General features: G+C 50.5%; 1 protein-coding gene across 2 annotated transcripts in view; it reads left to right on the top strand.

Moving 5' to 3' along the window:
- Positions 1-17,152, top strand: part of ATRNL1 (attractin like 1) — a 775,749-nt gene extending 758,597 nt beyond the window's left edge. For both annotated transcript variants that reach the window (XM_073556584.1, XM_073556585.1), the window contains one exon: positions 15,234-17,152. In XM_073556584.1, coding sequence (XP_073412685.1) covers positions 15,234-15,358 — 125 coding nt within the window. In that variant the 3' untranslated portion in view covers positions 15,359-17,152. The remainder of the gene's footprint in view (positions 1-15,233) is intronic.
- The last annotated feature ends 2,906 nt before the right edge of the window (positions 17,153-20,058 follow it).

Below are 20,058 nucleotides of genomic sequence, written 5' to 3'. Positions count from 1 at the left end.
TATTACACCACCTGCCTCCCTGCAGAGCATCGCTCCCTCCTGACTCAGTCCTATATTCTGCAGATTATTACACCATCTGCCACCCTGCAGAGCATCGCTCCCTCCTGACTCAGTCCTATATTCTGCAGATTATTACACCACCAGCCTCCCTGCAGAGCATCGCTCCCTCCTGACTCAGTCCTATATTCTGCAGATTGTTACACCACCAGCCTCCCTGCAGAGCATCGCTCCCTCCTGACTCAGTCCTATATTCTGCAGATTATTACACCATCTGCCACCCTGCAGAGCATCGCTCCCTCCTGACTCAGTCCTATATTCTGCAGATTATTACACCACCAGCCTCCCTGCAGAGCATCGCTCCCTCCTGACTCAGTCCTATATTCTGCAGATTGTTACACCACCTGCCTCCCTGCAGAGCATCACTCCTTCCTGACTCAGTCCTATATTCTGTATATTACACCACCTGCCTCCCTGCAGAGCATCACTCCCTCCTGACGCAGTCCTATATTCTGCAGATTATTACACCATCAGCCTCCCTGCAGAGCATCGCTCCCTCCTGACTCAGTCCTATATTCTGCAGATTATTACACCACCAGCCTCCCTGCAGAGCATCGCTCCCTCCTGACTCAGTCCTATATTCTGCAGATTGTTACACCACCTGCCTCCCTGCAGAGCATCGCTCCCTCCTGACTCGTACAGTCCTATATTCTGCAGATTATTACACCACCTGCCTCCCTGCAGAGCATCGCTCCCTCCTGACTCAGTCCTATATTCTGCAGATTATTACACCATCAGCCTCCCTGCAGAGCATCGCTCCCTCCTGACTCAGTCCTATATTCTGCAGATTATTACACCACCAGCCTCCCTGCAGAGCATCGCTCCCTCCTGACTCAGTCCTATATTCTGCAGATTGTTACACCACCTGCCTCCCTGCAGAGCATCGCTCCCTCCTGACTCGTACAGTCCTATATTCTGCAGATTATTACACCACCTGCCTCCCTGCAGAGCATCGCTCCCTCCTGACTCAGTCCTATATTCTGCAGATTATTACACCATCTGCCACCCTGCAGAGCATCGCTCCCTCCTGACTCAGTCCTATATTCTGCAGATTATTACACCACCAGCCTCCCTGCAGAGCATCGCTCCCTCCTGACTCAGTCCTATATTCTGCAGATTGTTACACCACCAGCCTCCCTGCAGAGCATCGCTCCCTCCTGACTCAGTCCTATATTCTGCAGATTGTTACACCACCAGCCTCCTGCAGAGCATCGCTCCCTCCTGACTCAGTCCTATATTCTGCAGATTATTACACCACCAGCCTCCCTGCAGAGCATCGCTCCCTCCTGACGCAGTCCTATATTCTGCAGATTATTACACTACCAGCCTCCCTGCAGAGCATCGCTCCCTCCTGACGCAGTCCTATATTCTGCAGATTATTACACCAGCCTCCCTGCGGAACATCGCTCCCTCCTGATACAGTCCTATATTCTGCAGATTATTACACCACCAGCCTCCCTGCAGAGCATCGCTCCCTCCTGACGCAGTCCTATATTCTGCAGATTGTTACACCACCAGCCTCCCTGCAGAGCATCGCTCCCTCCTGACTCAGTCCTATATTCTGCAGATTATTACACCACCAGCCTCCCTGCAGAGCATCGCTCCCTCCTGACGCAGTCCTATATTCTGCAGATTATTACACTACCAGCCTCCCTGCAGAGCATTGCTCCCTCCTGACGCAGTCCTATATTCTGCAGATTATTACACCAGCCTCCCTGCAGAGCATCGCTCCCTCCTGACGCAGTCCTATATTCTGCAGATTATTACACCACCAGCCTCCCTGCAGAGCATCGCTCCCTCCTGACTCAGTCCTATATTCTGCATATTACACCACCTGCCACTCTGCAGAGCATCGCTCCCTCCTGACTCAGTCCTATATTCTGCAGATTATTACACCACCAGCCTCCCTGCAGAGCATCGCTCCCTCCTGACGCAGTCCTATATTCTGCAGATTATTACACTACCAGCCTCCCTGCAGAGCATCGCTCCCTCCTGACGCAGTCCTATATTCTGCAGATTATTACACCAGCCTCCCTGCAGAGCATCGCTCCCTCCTGACGCAGTCCTATATTCTGCAGATTATTACACCACCAGCCTCCCTGCAGAGCATCGCTCCCTCCTGACGCAGTCCTATATTCTGCAGATTGTTACACCACCAGCCTCCCTGCAGAGCATCACTCCTTCCTGACTCAGTCCTATATTCTGTATATTACACCACCAGCCTCCCTGCAGAGCATCGCTCCCTCCTGACTCAGTCCTATATTCTGCAGATTATACCATCTGCCTCCCTGCAGAGCATCGCTCCCTCCTGACTCAGTCCTATATTCTGCATATTACACCATCTGCCACCCTGCAGAGCATCGCTCCCTCCTGACTCAGTCCTATATTCTGCATATTACACCACCTGCCACCCTGCAGAGCATTGCTCCCTCCTGACTCAGTCCTATATTCTGCATATTACACCACCTGCCACCCTGCAGAGCATCGCTCCCTCCTGACTCAGTCCTATATTGTGCAGATTATTACACCACCAGCCTCCCTGCAGAGCATCGCTCCCTCCTGACTCGTAGAGTCCTATATACTGCAGATTGTAACACCACAGCCTCCCTGCAGAGCATCGCTCCCTCCTGACTCAGTCCTATATTCTGCAGATTATTACACCACATGCGACCCTGCAGAGCATTACTCCCTCCTGACTCAGTCCTATATTCTGCAGATTATTACACCACCAGCCTCCCTGCAGAGCATCGCTCCCTCCTGACTCGTAGAGTCCTATATTCTGCAGATTATTACACCAACTGCCTCCCTGCAGAGCATCGCTCCCTCCTGACTCAGTCCTATATTGTGCAGATTATTACACCACCAGCCTCCCTGCAGAGCATCATTCCCTCCTGACTCGTACAGTCCTATATCCTGCAGATTGTTACACCATCTGCCTCCCTGAAGAGCATCACTCCCTCCTGACTCGTACAGTCCTATATCCTGCAGATTGTTACACCATCTGCCTCCCTGAAGAGCATCACTCCCCCTGACTCGTACAGTCCTATATCCTGCAGATTGTTACACCACCTGCCTCCCTGCAGAGCATCGCTCCCTCCTGACTCGTAGTCCTATATTCTGCAGATTATTACACCACCAGCCTCCCTGCAGAGCATCGCTCCCTCCTGACTCAGTCCTATATTCTGCAGATTATTACACCACCAGCCTCCCTGCAGAGCATCGCTCCCTCCTGACTCAGTCCTATATTCTGCAGATTATTACACCACCTGCCTCCCTGCAGAACATCGCTCCCTCCTGACTCAGTCCTATATTCTGCAGATTATTACACCACCTGCCTCCCTGCAGAGCATCGCTCCCTCCTGACTCAGTCCTAAATTCTGCAGATTATTACACCACCAGCCTCCCTGCAGAGCATCGCTCCCTCCTGACTCTTACAGTCCTATATTCTGCAGATTATTACACCACCTGCCTCCCTGCAGAGCATCGCTCCCTCCTGACTCAGTCCTATATTCTGCAGATTATTACACCACAGCCTCCCTGCAGAGCATCGCTCCCTCCTGACTCAGTCCTATATTCTGCAGATTATTACACCACAGCCTCCCTACAGAGCATCGCTCCCTCCTGACTCAGTCCTATATTCTGCAGATTATTACACCACAGCCTCCCTGCAGAGCAACGCTCCCTCCTAACTCAGTCCTATATTCTGCAGATTATTACACCACAGCCTCCCTGCAGAGCATCGCTCCCTCCTGACTCAGTCCTATATTCTGCAGATTGTTACACCACCAGCCTTCTGCAGAGCATCGCTCCCTCCTGACTCAGTCCTATATTCTGCAGATTATTACACCACCAGCCTCCCTGCAGAGCATCGCTCCCTCCTGACGCAGTCCTATATTCTGCAGATTATTACACCACAGCCTCCCTGCAGAGCATCGCTCCCTCTCCCTCCTTTAGTAGAGACTTTAGGATTTGGTCCCTCATAACTAACAACAAAGCAGCAGAATTGTGCTTGCAGCTTCGGATGTGACTAGAGGCGGCGGGGTGTCCCGTACTGCTCGTGTCTTTGGCCACTCTTGTCAGGATGGCAGTGGATGATGCCGGTGTGATGGCCCTTTCCTGACCGGTCGTCGGTCACTTACTTTCTGCACGTTTCTATAGCAACTAAGGTGAAAGCCCGTGGGCTGGCCACGTGCGGCGCGGCCATTGTTGTGGTGGCTCCTCGGGGGGGCTGCGCCACCTCTGGGCGCGGTCAGGGAGCGGCCGCCCTCGTATCTGAGCTTCGCCTCCGCTTCCTCTGCGGACAGAGGCTCCTTGTATTGGAACATGAATGGGTGCAGTATGCGACCCCCGGTGCGAGCGCACCACGGCGTGCGGGGATGGTGAGGGCGGCATTCACGGCTCTGGCAAAGAGCGCACTGCGGTGTTGTATAAGAATCCGCTTCTCTCCGTGTCTGGCGGCCGTTCCTCCATCCCGGTGTCAGCTGAATTCCAGCCGGAGTCCACCGCATTCTACTTCATCTGCTTCTGATTAGGCCGGTTTCACACTTCCGTTTTTCCTGTCACTCCGAATCCGCCAAAATAGCGGAAAACGGATCCGCATGCGGACTGACAGGAACGAGTGGCATCGGATCGGCGGATGGACGGATCCGCCGAAGTTGAAAAATTAAAGGAACCGCGCCTGTGAAAAAAAAAGTAAAACTACCGGCGATGTAGCGCACTCCGGGAGCTGTGGGCACGGCGGGGTCATCAGCGGTGAAGTAGCGGGAGCAGCAGCGGTGTTCGCGGCATCAGTAGGTGCGCTGTCGTGGAGAAGGTGCCGTAAAGGAGCGGCGATATAGCGGATCTGGAGAACAAAATAACGTTACATGCTCCGTCCGGGCCGCTGAGCGGACGCCAAAATCTTGGCGGATCCGTACAAAAGCGGATCGAACGGACGACCATCTGTCAAGATCCGCCGATAATGCAAGTCTATGAGGAAAAAAAACGGATCCGCCGAGTAAAATGGCGGATCCGTTTTTTTTTCAAATCGGCGGATCTTGACTGATGTTCACAAACGGAAGTGTGAACCAGGCGATCACCTGAACCAAATCTTATCTAACGAAGGAAAGTATAGAATCCCTGCTGTGGAGTTCACAATCCTCCTGCAATAGGACAAGCTGGACGGCAAAACAAGTGCTAGTAATATCCCAATAGTAATAGGAATGAAAAAATAACTTTTAACCATGCCAAAGGCGCTGAAAAGAAAAGTCTTGAGTGAGGAAAAGAAGGGCTCAATTCTGGCTTTACTAGCAGAGGGATACAGTGAGCGTCATGTTGCCTCCATCCTTAAAATTTCTAAGACGGCAGTCCATTACAACAAGGTCAAGCAGCAGATATTGGGGACAACAAAGCTACAGACCGGCAGAGAACGAAAACGACTCTCCACTGACCGGGAGATGACTGTCATCTTATTAGAATGTCACTCAGCAATCGCAGGATGACATCAAGTAACCTACAAAAGCAATGGCAAATGGCAGCTAGGGTGAAGAGCACGGCAAGAACAGTTGGTAACAGGCTCCTAGAGGCAGGGCTCAAGTCATGTAAAGCTAGAAAAAAGCCTTTCATCAATGAGAAGCAAAGGAGAGCCAGGCTGAAGTTTGCCAAAGACCATAAGGATTGGACCATAGAGGACTGGAGTAAGGTAATCTTCTCTGAGGAGTCTAATTTCCAGCTTTGCCCAACACCTGGTTGTCTAATGGATAGCTGGAGACCTGGAGAGGCATACAAGCCACAGTGTCTTGCACCCACTGTGGAATTTGGTGGTGGATCGGTGATGAAGTGCCAGAAGACTGGAGAAGAGCAAATGTTGTTCCTATCTTCAAAAAGGGGAAGAAGGTGGACCCAGGCAACTATAGGCCGGTGAGTCTGACTTCTATACCAGGAAAGATCTTTGAACAAATTATTAAACAACATGTATGTCAATACCTGGATAAGAATGAAGTGATCAAACAGAGTCAGCATGGGTTTGTAACTAATAAGTCATGTCAGACTAACTTAATTTCCTTCTATGACGGTATCACTGATTGGGTGGATCAAGGAAATGCTGTAGATATAGTATATCTTGACTTCAGCAAAGCATTTGACAAAGTATCTCATACAATCCTTATTGAAAAAATGACTAAGTATGGAATGGACAAGGCAACTGTTAGGTGGATTCATAGCTGGCTTAGTGATCGGACCCAAAGAGTGGTCGTAAATGGCTGCACATCCAGTTGGAAGAATGTCTCAAGTGGGGTACCACAGGGCTCTGTCCTGGGCCCTGTATTGTTCAACATCTTTATCAACGATTTAGATGAAGGAATTGAGGGTAAACTGATTAAATTTGCTGATGACACAAAGCTAGGAGGGATAGCTAATACTAGAGAAGAGAGAGAGAGGATTCAAAAAGATATAAATAAACTGGAGAAGTGGGCAGTAACTAACAGAATGGTTTTTAACAGGGAGAAATGCAAAGTACTACATCTGGGCAATAAAAATGAAAAAAGCATATACAGAATGGGAGGAATAGGGCTAAGTGACAGCACATGTGAAAAAGACTTGGGTATACTAATAGATCACAGACTGAATATGAGTCAACAGTGTGATGCAGCAGCAAAAAAGGCAAATGCAGTTCTAGGATGTATTAACAGAAGCATACAGTCTAGATCACGTGAAGTCATTATTTCCCTCTACTCCTCTTTGGTCAGACCTCATCTGGAATATTGTGTCCAGTTTTGGGCACCACATTTTAAAAAAGACATCAACAAACTGGAGCAAGTTCAGAAAAGAGCGACCAGAATGGTGACCGGTCTGCAAACCCTGTCTTATGAGGAAAGGTTGCAGGATTTGGGAATGTTTAGTTTGCAAAAGAGAAGACTGAGAGGAGACTTAATTGCTGTCTACAAATATCTAAAGGGCTGTCACATTGTAGAAGGCTCAACTTTATTCTCATTTGCACAAGGAAAGACTAGAAGCAATGGGATGAAACTGAATGGGAGGAGACACAGATTAGATATTAGAAAAAACTTTTTGACAGTTAGAGTGATCAATGAGTGGAACAGGCTGCCACGAGAAGTGGTGAGTTCTCCTTCAATGGAAGTCTTCAAACAGAGGCTGGACAGACATCTGACTGGGATGATTTAGCGAATCCTGCTTTGAGCAGGGGGTTGGACCAGATGGCCCAGGAGGTCCCTTCCAACTCTACGATTCTATGATTCTATGATTCTATGATCTGGGGATGCTTCAGCAAGGCTGGAATTGGGCAGGTTAATCTTTGTGGAGGACGTAGGAATCAAGCCGCAGACAAGGTTATCCTGGAAAAACAGCTGATTCCTTCTGCTCAGGCAATGTTCCCCAACTCTGAGGACAATGCGCCATGCCACACAGCTAGGTCATCAATGTGTGGATGAAGGAGCACCACATCCATTCCCTGTCATGGCCGCCCAATCTCCAGACCTGAACCCCACTGAAAACCTCTGGAATGTAATCAGGAGGAAGATGGAGAGTCACAAGCCATCACACAAAGAAGAACTGCTGACATGTGTGTACCAGGAGCGGCATAAGGTCACCCAGAAGCCGTGTGAGAGACTGGAGGAAAGCAGCCAAGACGCATGAAAGCCGGGATCAACAGTCATGGGGATTCCACAGAATATTGATCTCTGAACTCTTCCTGAGGTAAAGCATTAGTATTGTTGTGTCTAAATGATTATGAACTTGTTTTCTTTGCATTATTTGAGGTCTGCATTTTTTGTTCTTTTGACCATTTCTCATTGTCTGAAAATAAATCCAAAATTTATTGCTTGGAAATTCGGAGACATGTGGTCAGAAGTTTATAGAATAAAAGAGCAATTTACATTTTACTCAAAAATATACAGAGGAAAATCAGACAAACTGAACATTGTGCAGCGGTCTCTTCATTTTTGCCAGAGCTGTGTATATATATATATATATATATATATGTATATACACGTAGCTTTGTCGTCATAAAAGGAGGGGCCAGATACATTTCTTGCACAGGGGCCCCAACCTGTCAGTATCCGCCCCTGACAGGATCAGTAATGTAATGTATGTACACAGTGACTGCACCAGCAGAATAGTGAGTGCAGCTCTGGAGTATAATACAGGAGGTAACTCAGGATCAGTAATGTAATGTATGTACACAGTGACTGCACCAGCAGAATAGTGAGTGCAGCTCTGGAGTATAATACAGGATGTAACTCAGGATCAGTAATGTAATGTACGTACACAGCGACTGCACCAGCAGAATAGTGAGTGCAGCTCTGGAGTATAATACAGGAGGTAACTCAGGATCAGTAATGTAATGTATGTACACAGTGACTGCACCAGCAGAATAGTGAGTGCAGCTCTGGAGTATAATACAGGATGTAACTCAGGATCAGTAATGTAATGTACGTACACAGCGACTGCACCAGCAGAATAGTGAGTGCAGCTCTGGAGTATAATACAGGATGTAACTCAGGATCAGTAATGTAATGTACGTACACAGCGACTGCACCAGCAGAATAGTGAGTGCAGCTCTGGAGTATAATACAGGATGTAACTCAGGATCAGTAATGTAATGTATGTACAAAGTGACTGCACCAGCAGAATAGTGAGTGCAGCTCTGGAGTATAATACAGGATGTAACTCAGGATCAGTAATGTAATGTATGTACACAGTGATTGCACCAGCAGAATAGTGAGTGCAGCTCTGGGGTATAATACAGGAGGTAACTCAGGATCAGTACAGTAGTCACTAGCTGTTTCAGCCCTCTAGTCTGGGGGGTGTTCTTTATACTCCTGGCGTTGTGTTGGGCTCTTGTTACTTCTATGTATGATTACATATCATGTGTCCGTCATTTCTTCGCCCCTGCGGGGGGTACGAGCCGCGGCCTTTCCTGCTAGGAGACATCACACGTTTTCTGTCTTTCCCGTTGCTGCAGAACTAACGTATTTCATGTCTAAATAATGTAATTATCTCGTCTCCTGCAGTGAAATATTCATTATCCGGATCTGCAGAAAATCAGAGGAACTACAGACCCCAGCATCACATCCCAGGACAATACAATGGCATTGAATTATGGTACTCTTAAAGGGCCAGCGACCATAATTGTCCAGACCAGCAGCATTACACGTGGAGCGATGACTTCAGTCACATACAGAGCTCTCAGCATGGGAGTTATTGTGGGGGCCAGTTTGGGGGGGAGCTTTCAGTACTGATACCAGGGAACAATAGATGGGTCGGGGTGCTTTCATTTTTCTATAGAAGCTGTTAACCCTTTGGGTTCTTCTCGGCTTTTATCCTGTTGTTTGCAGATAATGCAGCGTTTCTCCCGACCTATGTCATATTTTATGATTTCTTTTCTTACTAGAAGATTCTCTCACCAATGATTTTAGGACTCAACTGAAATTGTTCAAAAAAAGAATAATTACCCGTGACACCACAGAACGTGTCCAGAACCCGAGGTTTATGACTTCTGTATAGAGCATAAAATCAGGACATAGAACCGCAGCGTCGCCCTATAAACCTCCTTAATACAGACTGATGGCATTGTAGGTGGCGGTGTTCTCGTTCACAGTGGTGGTGTTGTAGGTGATGGACAGCGTGGAGTTGTAGTTGATGACATTGTAGGTGGTAGTGTTGTAGGTCACAGTGGTGTTGTAGGTGAGGACAGCGTGGCATTGTAGGTGATGACATTGTAGGTACTGGTGTTGTAGGTGGTGGTATTTTCAGTGGTGGAGTCGTAGGTGGTGGTACTGGTGGTGACATTGTAGTACACTGTGATTGTGTTGTAGGTGGTGGCGTTGATGGTGGCATTGTAGGCCACGGTGGTGATGGTGTTGTAGGTCATGGTGGTGGCATAGTAGGTGATGGTGTTATCAGTGGTTAAATCGTAGGTGGTGGTGGCATTGTAGGTCACAGTGGTGGTGCTAGTGGTGGTGTAGGTCCATGGTGGTAGCGTCATAGGAGGTGGAACTGTTAGTGGCGTAGGTGATGGACATTGTGGTGTTGTAGGTAGTGGTGTTGTAGGTTGTGGTGTTTTCCATGGTGGAGTCATGGGTGGTGATAGTGGTGGTGACATTGTAGTATGGTGTGGTTGTGTTGTTGGTGGTGCTACTTGTTTTTGTGTTGCAGGTCATGGTACTGGTGAAGTGGTGGTGTTGGAGGTGGTGGCATTCTATATCATAGTTTTGGTAGCGTCATAGGTAGTGGTACTGGTGGTGACATTGTAGGTGGTGGCGACGTAGATGGCAGTGTTGTAGGTGGTACTGGTGGTGGTGTTGTAAGTGAGGGTGTATGTGGTGGCATTGTAGATGGTGATATTGAAGGCAGTTGCAGGGTAGGTGATATTGTAGACAGTGGTGGTGTAGGTTTTGGTGTTGTAGGTCACGGTGGTGGCATCATAGATGGTGGTGTTGGTGGTGACATTGTAGCTGGTGTAGGTTTTGGTTTGTTAGGTCATGGTGCAGGTGGCATTGTAGTACACGTCGTCGTGTTGTAGGTGGTGGGGCGTTGGTGTTGTGGTAGGTGGTGCTACTTGTGGCAGTGTTGTAGGTCATGGTACTTTTGGCATGGTGGTGTTGTAGGTGGTGGCGTTTTATATCATGATGGTGACATTATACGTGGTGGTCTAGATCACGGTGACGTCATAGATAGTGGTGTTGTTGGTGGTGACATTGTAGGTGGTGTACATTTTGGTGTTGTAGGTCATGGCGGTGGTGCTGGTGGAGGTGGTGACTGAGCGCAGCTCTTAATCTCTGACTTTAATGATGACAGACATTGCTATGTGTCTCATAATGGGGCGGCGCGTCCCCTTGGAGTGCGGCATCATGTGATCCCACCACGCAGCCGGCAGATTCCAATTAATCAATGGCAGTTTCATTGTCTCCTTCTCTTAATTAGTCTCGTCTTCTGGAGAGATCGCGTTACGTATGGGGCTAAAAGCTTAAGTACGCATGAAACCAGAACCCCCCTCGCCACAAGATGGAATCTCGCCATCTGCAAAATGTGTCTGAGCCCAGATGGAGGCGACGTCTCCCGATGCTGGACCCGCCGCCATTATAGCATCTGTCACCCAACTTTCTCCACACTCTGAGTGGCCATTAAGGGAATATCGGATGCGACTACTAAGGAGCGCAGATTCTTCAAGTGGATTTTTGTGGTTTTGAGATTATTAGAATGTTCTTCTTGTTCCACAAAAATTCACTGAAAAAAAGTGTTTTTCTGTGCAGTTTTGGGCCTGAGCACGAGCGCCCTGCCTGTACTGGCCCTCAGGGTCCCGCGGTTGCGCCCTCCTTGGTGCTCGGGCCGTGTAAGTCTTGTAGGTTGCACTATCACCTGACGAGGGACTATTGTGGAGTTTCTCTGGTTGGTGATACAAATTATAAAAGAAATGGATGTGTGACCGGGACATTGCATTTGTCACTTTTCCATCAGCGCTCGGTGACAGGATGATTAGGGGCCGCCGCTCGCCGCTCCACTCATCGATTGCACCGCAATGTACATTCATAATCATCATACATCCGCCATATTGATTAATGTATTGCGCCATTTTTCTTCCTGTTGGTTTCGTATTTCTCTCCAGAGTTACATTGTAGCAGAACTCTGATACGTGACCTGTGATTGGTCGTGTGCGGCGTATGGAATATTCCACCGGTCTGTGCCCCTCCCCCAAATTGCTGATTGTTTAATTACAAGAATAATTGGGACACCATGTAGAGATGACTGTGTCGCTGCGGGTGTGTACAGCACCGAGTACGGGGCAGACGTGTGCTGGGCTGAAGGACGCGATCTTGAGGGATTGACAGTAAGAGTGTAGCCTATTACAAGATAGAAAACGGATGGATCCGAGCAGAAATGATCAAAATTGTCCAAATATGTGCAGAACTGATGCTAAGGCTGGTGGTGGCACAGATCTGCTGCGCTCTGCTCCATCTGCTGAAGACTTCCCACACATCCTGGTCACACTGTATCACGTCTGTAAAGGAAACATTGTATCCGGACGTACACAGGCAATCCTCTGAGGAGCTCCTGTCCTGGCCTGTGTGCTAACACATTGTAACAAGCATCTGAATGCTGACGGTTCCCGTCCACTCAAAGCAAGCAGGGATATTATACATGGTGCACAATGTGAAGCACACTGATTAGATAAGCTGAACACACTAAAACAAAATGTCACCTTTTCTAGCACATTAGGGAATAAATACATTTTAAACTTGGTGTGGTTTCCCTGTCTGGGTGTGGTTTCCCTGTCTGGGCGTGGTTTCCCTGTCTGGGCATGGTTTCTTGGTGGGGCATGGTTTCCCTGTCTGGGTGTGGTTTCTTGGTGGGGCATGGTTTCCCTGTCTGGGCGTGGTTTCCTGGTGGGGCACGGTTTCCCTGTCTGGGCATGGGTTCCTGGTGGGGGCGTGGTTTCCCTGTCTGCGCGTGGTTTCCTGGTGGGGCGTGGTTTCCCTGTCTGAGCTTGGTTTCCCTGTCTGGGCGTGGTTTCTTGGTGGGGCGTGGTTTCCCTGTCTGGGCATGGTTTCTTGGTGGGGCGTGGTTTCCCTGTCTGGGTGTGGTTTCCCTGTCTGGGCGTGGTTTCTTGGTGGGGCGTGGTTTCCCTGTCTGTGATTGGTTTCCCTGTCTGGGTGTGGTTTCTTGGTGGGGCGTGGTTTCCCTGTCTGGACGTGGTTTCTTGGTGGGGCCTGGTTTCCCTGTCTGGGCGTGGTTTCTTGGTGGGGCATGGTTTCCCTGTCTGGGCGTGGTTTCTTGGTGGGGCATGGTTTCCCTGTCTGGGCGTGGTTTCTTGGTGGGGCGTGGTTTCCCTGTCTGTGCTTGGTTTCCCTGTCTGGGTGTGGTTTCTTGGTGGGGCGTGGTTTCCCTGTCTGGGCGTGGTTTCTTGGTGGGGCCTGGTTTCCCTGTATGGGCGTGGGTTCTTGGTGGGGCTTGGTTTCCCTTTCTGGGCGTGGTTTCTTGGTGGGGCGTGGTTTCCCTGTCTGGACGTGGTTTCCTTGGTGGGGCATAGCAGTTTCCCTTTTGGGTTGGGGTTTTACCTGGTGGCGTGGGATTTTCATGTGAGGGGGACGTGGTTTTCCTAGTGGGGTGGGGTTTCCTGATGGGTGTGGGTTTATTGGGCTCATGGTTTTCCTTGTGGGGTATTCACAGGAGGGGGCGTGGTTTTCTTGGTGGGATGGGGAGTCCGGGTTGGCATGGTTTTCCTTGTGTGGGCATGGTTTCCCTGGTGGGATGTGTGGTTTCCCTGGTGGTGTGCGTGGTTTCCCTGGTGGTGTGCATGGTTTCCCTGGTGGTGTGTGTGGTTTCCCTGGTGGTGTGCGTGGTTTCCCTGGTGGTGTGCGTGGTTTCCCTTGTGGGGGCATGGTTTCCTTTGTGTGTGATGTGGTTTCCCTGGGGGGGGTGGTTTCCCTGGTGGGGTGTGTGGTTTCCCTGGTGGGGTGTGTGGTTTCCCTGGTGGGGTGTGTGGTTTCCCTGGTGGGGTGTGGAGTGTGTGGTTTCCCTGGTGGGGGCGTGGTTTCCTTGGTGAGGTGTGTGGTTTCCCTGGTGGGGGTGTGGTTTCCCTGGTGGGGTGTGTGGTTTCCCTGGTGGGGTGTGGAATGCGTGGTTTCCCTGGTGGGGGCTTGGTTCCTTGGTGGGATGCGTGGTTTCCCTGGTGGAGGGCGTTGTTTCCCTGGTGGGGGTGTGGTTTCCTTGGTGGGATGTGTGGTTTCCCTGGTGGAGGGCGTGATTCCCCTGGTGGAGGGCGTGATTCCCCTGGTGGAGGGCGTGGTTACCCTGGTGGAGGCTGTGGTTTCCCTGGTGGGATGTCTGGTTCTCCTGGTGGAGGGCGTGGTTCCCCTGGTGGAGGGCGTGGTTCCCCTGGTGGAGGGCGTGGTTCCCCTGGTGGGCTGTGTGGTTCCCCTGGTGGAGGGCGTGGTTTCCCTGGTGGTGTGCGTGGTTTCCCTGGTGGTGTGCATGGTTTCCGTGGTGGTGTGCGTGGTTTCCCTTGTGGGGGCATGGTTTCCTTTGTGGGTGATGTGGTTTCCCTGGTGGGGGGAGTGGTTTCCCTGGTGGGGTGGGTGGTTTCCCTGGTGGGGGTGTGGTTTCCCTGGTGGGCTGTGTGGTTTCCCTGGTGGGGTGTGTAGTGTGTGGTTTCCTGGTGTGGGCGTGGGTTCCTTGGTGGGGTGTGTGGTTTCCCTGGTGGGGGCGTGGTTTCCTTGGTGAGGTGTGTGGTTTCCCTGGTGGGGTGTGGAGTGCGTGGTTTCCCTGGTGGGGGCTTGGTTTCCCTGGTGGGGGCTTGGTTTCCCTGGTGGAGGGCGTTGTTTCCCTGGTGGAGGGCGTTGTTTCCCTGGTGGAGGGCGTTGTTTCCCTGGTGGAGGGCATTGTTTCCCTGGTGGAGGGCGTGGTTTCCTTGGTGGGATGTGTGGTTCCCCTGATGGAGGGCGTGGTTTCCCTGGTGGAGGGTGTGGTTTCCCTGGTGGAGGGCGTGGTTCTCCTGGTGGAGGGTGTGGTTTCCCTGGTGGGTGCGTGGTTTCCCTGGTGGAGGGCGTGGTTTCCCTGGTGGAGGGTGGGGTGTGTGGTTCCCCTGGTGGAGAGCGTGGTTTCCCTGGTGGAGGGCGTGGTTCCCCTGGTGAGATGTGTGGTTTCCCTGGTGAGATGTGTGGTTTCCCTGGTGGAGGGCGTGGTTCCCCTGGTGGGATGTGTGGTTTCCCTGGTGGAGGGCGTGGTTTCCCTGGTGGAGGGTGTGGTTCCCCTGGTGGAGGGTGTGGTTCCCCTGGTGGAGGGCGTGGTTTCATTGGAGGAGGGCGTGGTTCCCCTGGTGGAGGGCGTGGTTTCCCTGGTGGGGTGTAAATCTTTTAGATGGATTAATTATAAAGCATTGATACTACTCTGCTCTGAAGTGAAGACGTTTCTTTCCTTTTCATCGCTTTGGGTTTTGTGGACTTTATCCTGAAGTTTATTGGATGATTGCAGGAATGTTCATGATGTAAATATTTACAGATTATCCATAAATAGTAAGAATTTCTGCAGTTACTGGAAACAGTCAGCAAGCCTGCCACTTCGGCAATGCTGCTCTGTGCAGGCACTGAACAAGCAGGGGATGCTGGGGGATTTCAGCTGGTGAAGTGGGGTTCAATCTGCGTTTCTCCCAGGTTATTATTAACCCTTTCCCTCTCTTCCAGGCCTCGCCATCGCCAGCGCGCTCATCGACATATCGCAACAGAAATCCTTGGACTGCAAAGACAAAAGTTCATGCATCCGAAACAGGAAGCCGCATCCTCCGACCAGACAAGGGACGTGTGTCTGAGATGTCTGCGGAGCTGCAGGGCTGTGACAATGTATCATTTTTGTTTTTTTCTTTTTTGAAAAAAAAATTCATTTTGTAATAAATATCTAACGGCTTCCAAAAAGAGACGAGATCCAGCCGCCAACGCGGAAGAGGCGCCAATGTCTGCCGGTGACCGCGTCCTTCCAGGAGCCGTAGAAAGTGGAGAACGACTGCATGAGAAGCCTAACGGACCAGGGGTGGGGGAGGGTCAGGGCTGGAGGACCGGGGCTGGAGGACCGGATCCAAACGTGACTAGAACCGCGTCAGGACGCACGGAGGAAGAAGCCGGCCGCCGAGAATGAAAGGGACAGTGTCGGAATCAGACCTCCGTGTACATACCATGTGGAGTTGGGCTCCACGCGATGTGGATTATGGGTTTGCAGCATGTCCGTAACCAGTGCGGGTTTTCTGTGGGAGGATTCAGGGGACAAATGGGCACAAAATAGAAGTCTGTTTTTTTTTTTTTAAATATTATAAAGGGACACAATGAAGGCACCAAATGTATTTACTGTGTAGGCGGCGTTGCCAGGACAGGGAACGACCACTCGGTTCGCGGCATTGCCAGGACAGGAAACGACCACTCGGCCAGCGGCGTTGCCAGGACAGGGGACGACCGCTCGGGCAGCGGAGTTGCCAGGACAGGGGACGACCACTCAGCCAGGAGCGTTGCCAGGACAGGGGACGACCAATTGGCCAATGGCATTGCCAGGACAGGGGACGACCACTCGGGCAGCGACGTTGCCAGGACAGGGGACGACTACTCGGCCAGCGGTGTTGCCACGACAGGGGACGACCGCTTGGCCAGCGGTGTTGCCAGGACAGGGGACGACCACTTGGCCAGCGGTGTTGCCAGGACAGGGGACGACCATTTGGCCAGCGGTGTTGCCAGGACAGGGGACTACTACTCGGCCAGCGGCGTTGCCAGGGCACGGGACGATTACTCGGCCAGCGGCGTTGCCAGGGCACGGGACGATTACTCGGCCAGCGGCGTTGCCAGGACATGGGACGATTACTCGGCCAGCGGCGTTGCCAGGACAGGGGACGACTACTCGGCCAGCGGCGTTGCCAGGACAGGGGACGACTACTCGGCCAGCGGCGTTGCCAGGACACGGGACGACTACTCGGCCAGCGGCGTTGCCAGGACAGGGGACGACTACTCGGCCAGCGGTGTTGCCAGGACAGGGGACGACCGCTTGGCCAGCGGTGTTGCCAGGACAGGGGACGACCGCTTGGCCAGCGGTGTTGCCAGGACAGGGGATGACCACTTGGCCAGCGGCGCTTTATTTTTTGTATATTTTTACATTTCTCTGTTTTCGTCCTGTCGGTGGAGGACCGGCTTGTGTAATGATCTGCAGCCATCAATAATAACAATCCTTGAGTTTGTGTCAGACGTCAGCAGGACACTGCGTGCTAATGGCAGCCGACATCGCCGCGTCTCCCAGGCAGCGGCCGGGCCGGACGCAGCTCTGTGTGTACAGAGAGGCAGGAGATAGTGGCGGCACGTGGAGCCGGCGTGACGCTGCTGTGTTCACATGCCCTGGTTGTGTGGTGCCGCGTTGTGTGCCTGGTAGGGGGCGCTCTTCTCTGTGTCGGTGATGCATGCCGCGCTGCTGCAGACTCCTATAGTTCCGTGTTTTCTTCTTTTGTAATTCAGCTTTGTGGTGCTGAACATGTACAATACCCCATATATATAGACACAATGTACAGTTTATAACAGCGCAGGACTCCGCCAGGAAGGCGCCGAGCTCCAATAAACGCCTCTCTGAATATCCACTGCTTGTCTGTGTCCGGTGGACTGACCCGACGACAAAGAGGGGTCCGGCCGCCCCCAATGTATACACAGATCGACTGATGTAACAGCAGAATAGTGACTGCAGCTCTGCAGGTGACTGAAGGATAAGACATGATGTAACAACAGAATAGAGTGCAGCTCTGGAGGTGACTGGAGGGTAAGACACGATGTAACGGCAGAATAGTGACTTCAGCTCTAGAGGATAAGACATGATGTAACAGCAGGATAGTGAGTTCAGCTCTGGAGGTGACTGAACGACAGGGCCGATTTTAGGCAAAGTTTAAAATGGGGCCCCAAATGCTAACATATTGCACATCACACAGAAGCATTTTGATTGTAGTTACATGCGCTGAGTTCAGGCCGCTAAATGAGTGTGATCAACAATATTGAAGTCGTTCAACACTTGTTTCCCGGCCTCTTTCCACCGTCTGAGAAAGAATGATGGGGACAGAATGATCACTAATGGATCACTAACAGATCACCATACAGTATCATGTTATCAGCAGCACATCTACAGTTTACTCCCCATAGTCCTCCATATAGTATAATACACTCCTCAGTCCTCCATATAGTATAATACACTCCCCATAGTCCTCCATATAGTATAATGCACTCCTCATAGTCCTCCATATAGTATAATACACTCCTCAGTCCTCCATATAGTATAATACACTCCCCATAGTCCTCCATATAGTATAATACACTCCTCATAGTCCTCCATATAGTATAATAAACTCCCCATAGCCCTCCATATATTAAAATGCACTCAGTCCTCCAGATAATATAATACACTCCTCATTGTCCTCCATGTTTTAAAATACACTGCTCAGTCCTCCATATAGTATAATACACTCCTCATAGAGCTCCATATAGTATAATACAACACCAGTCATCCATGTAGTACAATTCACTTCCCATAGTATAATGCACCCCATAGTTCTTCATATAGTATAATGTATTCCCCATAGTCATTGATACTGTATAATGCAGCTACCCGATACAGCATAATGCAGCCACCCCAGAGTATAATGCAGCCACCCCAGAGTATAATGCGGCCCCACCATACAATATAATGTAACCCCCATAGAATAAAATGCAGCCCCCCTCTTATAGTATAATGCAGCCACCCCCTAGAGCATAATGCAGCCACCCCACAATATAATGAAACCCCCCCAAAGAATAGAATGCAGCCCTCCTCATAATATAATGCAGCCCCAATAGAATATGATATAGCCCTCTCATAAAGTATAATGAAGCCCCCATACAATATAATCTAGCCCCCCCATAGAATATAATGCAGCCCTCCCAGAGAATACAATGTAGTCTCCTCATATAGTATAATGTAGCCCTATCATAGAGTATGATGCAATCACCCCCCACAGAATATAATAAATATAATGTAGCCCCCCATATTATACAACAGCCTCTCCCCATAGAATATAATGTACCCACCATGGTATAAAACACAGCACCACATGGTATATAGCACAGCACCACATCATATACAGCACAGCCCCACATGGTATACAGCACAGAACCATGGTATATAGCACAGCCCCACATGGTATACAGCACAGCACCACATGGTATACAACACAGTACCACATGGTAGAGAGCACAGCACCATGGTATATAGCACAGCCCCATATGGTATATAACACAGCACCACATGGTATACAGCACAGCACCATGGTATATAGCACAGCCCCACATGGTATACAGTACAGCACCATGGTATATAGCACAGCCCCACATGGTATATAGCACAGCACCATGGTATATAGCGCAGCACCACATGGTATACAGCACAGCACCACATGGTATACAACACAGCACCACATAGTATACAGCATAGCACCACATGGTATACAGCACCACATGGTATACAGCACAGCCCCACATGGTATACAGCACAGCACCATGGTATATAGCACAGCACCACGTAGTATATAGCACAGTCCCACATGGTATACAGCACAGCCCCACATGGTATATAGCACAGCACCATGGAATACAGCACAGCCCCACATGGTATGTAGCACAGCACCACATGGTATATAGCACAGCCCCACATGGCATACAGCACAGCCCACATGGTATATAGCAGCACCATGGTATACAGCACAGCCCCACATGGTATATAGCACAGCACCACATGGTATATAGCACAGCCCCACATGGCATACAGCACAGCCCACATGGTATATAGCAGCACCATGGTATACAGCACAGCCCCACATGGTATATAGCACAGCACCACATAGCATATAACAAAACCCCCGCCCCCGAGAATGGCCCCATAGTCCGGTACTGTTATATTTAAAAAAAAAGCAATCCTCACCTGTCCTTGTGCCCACGCTGCTCCCGCCTCCTTTCTCCAGCACTGCATGGCACACAGCGAGTTTGCGATGTCGTCATCGTGCACCCGCTGTGTCAGAGGCAGAGTGGATAATGATGGGAGAGGGAGCGTCAGCTGATGCTCTCTCCGACATCATTGCTTTGAACTGTACCGGCGTCTATGACGCCGGTATAGTTCAATGCGGCGGGGGTAGTCGGCACTGCCCGCAGGCGGGCCCCCCTGCTTCATAGGGGCCCTATAGTGGCTGCGTGATGTACCACTATCTGGGGGCCCCTGGGGGAGCGGGGACCCTAGGCAGCTGCCTGGTCTGCTTGCCATCAACGCTGGTCTTGCCGAAGGATAAGACGTGATGTAACAGCAGAATAGTGACTGCAACTCTGGATTTGACTGGAGGATAAGACCTGATGTAACAGCAGAATAGTGACTGTAGCTCTGGAGGTGACTGAAGGTTAAGACATGATGTAATAGTACAATAGTGACTGCAGCTCTGGAGGTGACTGGAGGATAAGATTTAATGTAACAGTAGAA

The sequence above is a fragment of the Dendrobates tinctorius genome, unplaced genomic scaffold (assembly GCF_039654945.1).
Source record: "Dendrobates tinctorius isolate UK_male_01 unplaced genomic scaffold, ASM3965494v1 ptg000236l, whole genome shotgun sequence".
Taxonomy (NCBI): Eukaryota; Metazoa; Chordata; class Amphibia; order Anura; family Dendrobatidae; genus Dendrobates; species Dendrobates tinctorius.
The sequence above is the reverse complement of the archived record's forward strand: the minus strand, read 5'-3'. Positions and strand labels throughout refer to the sequence as shown.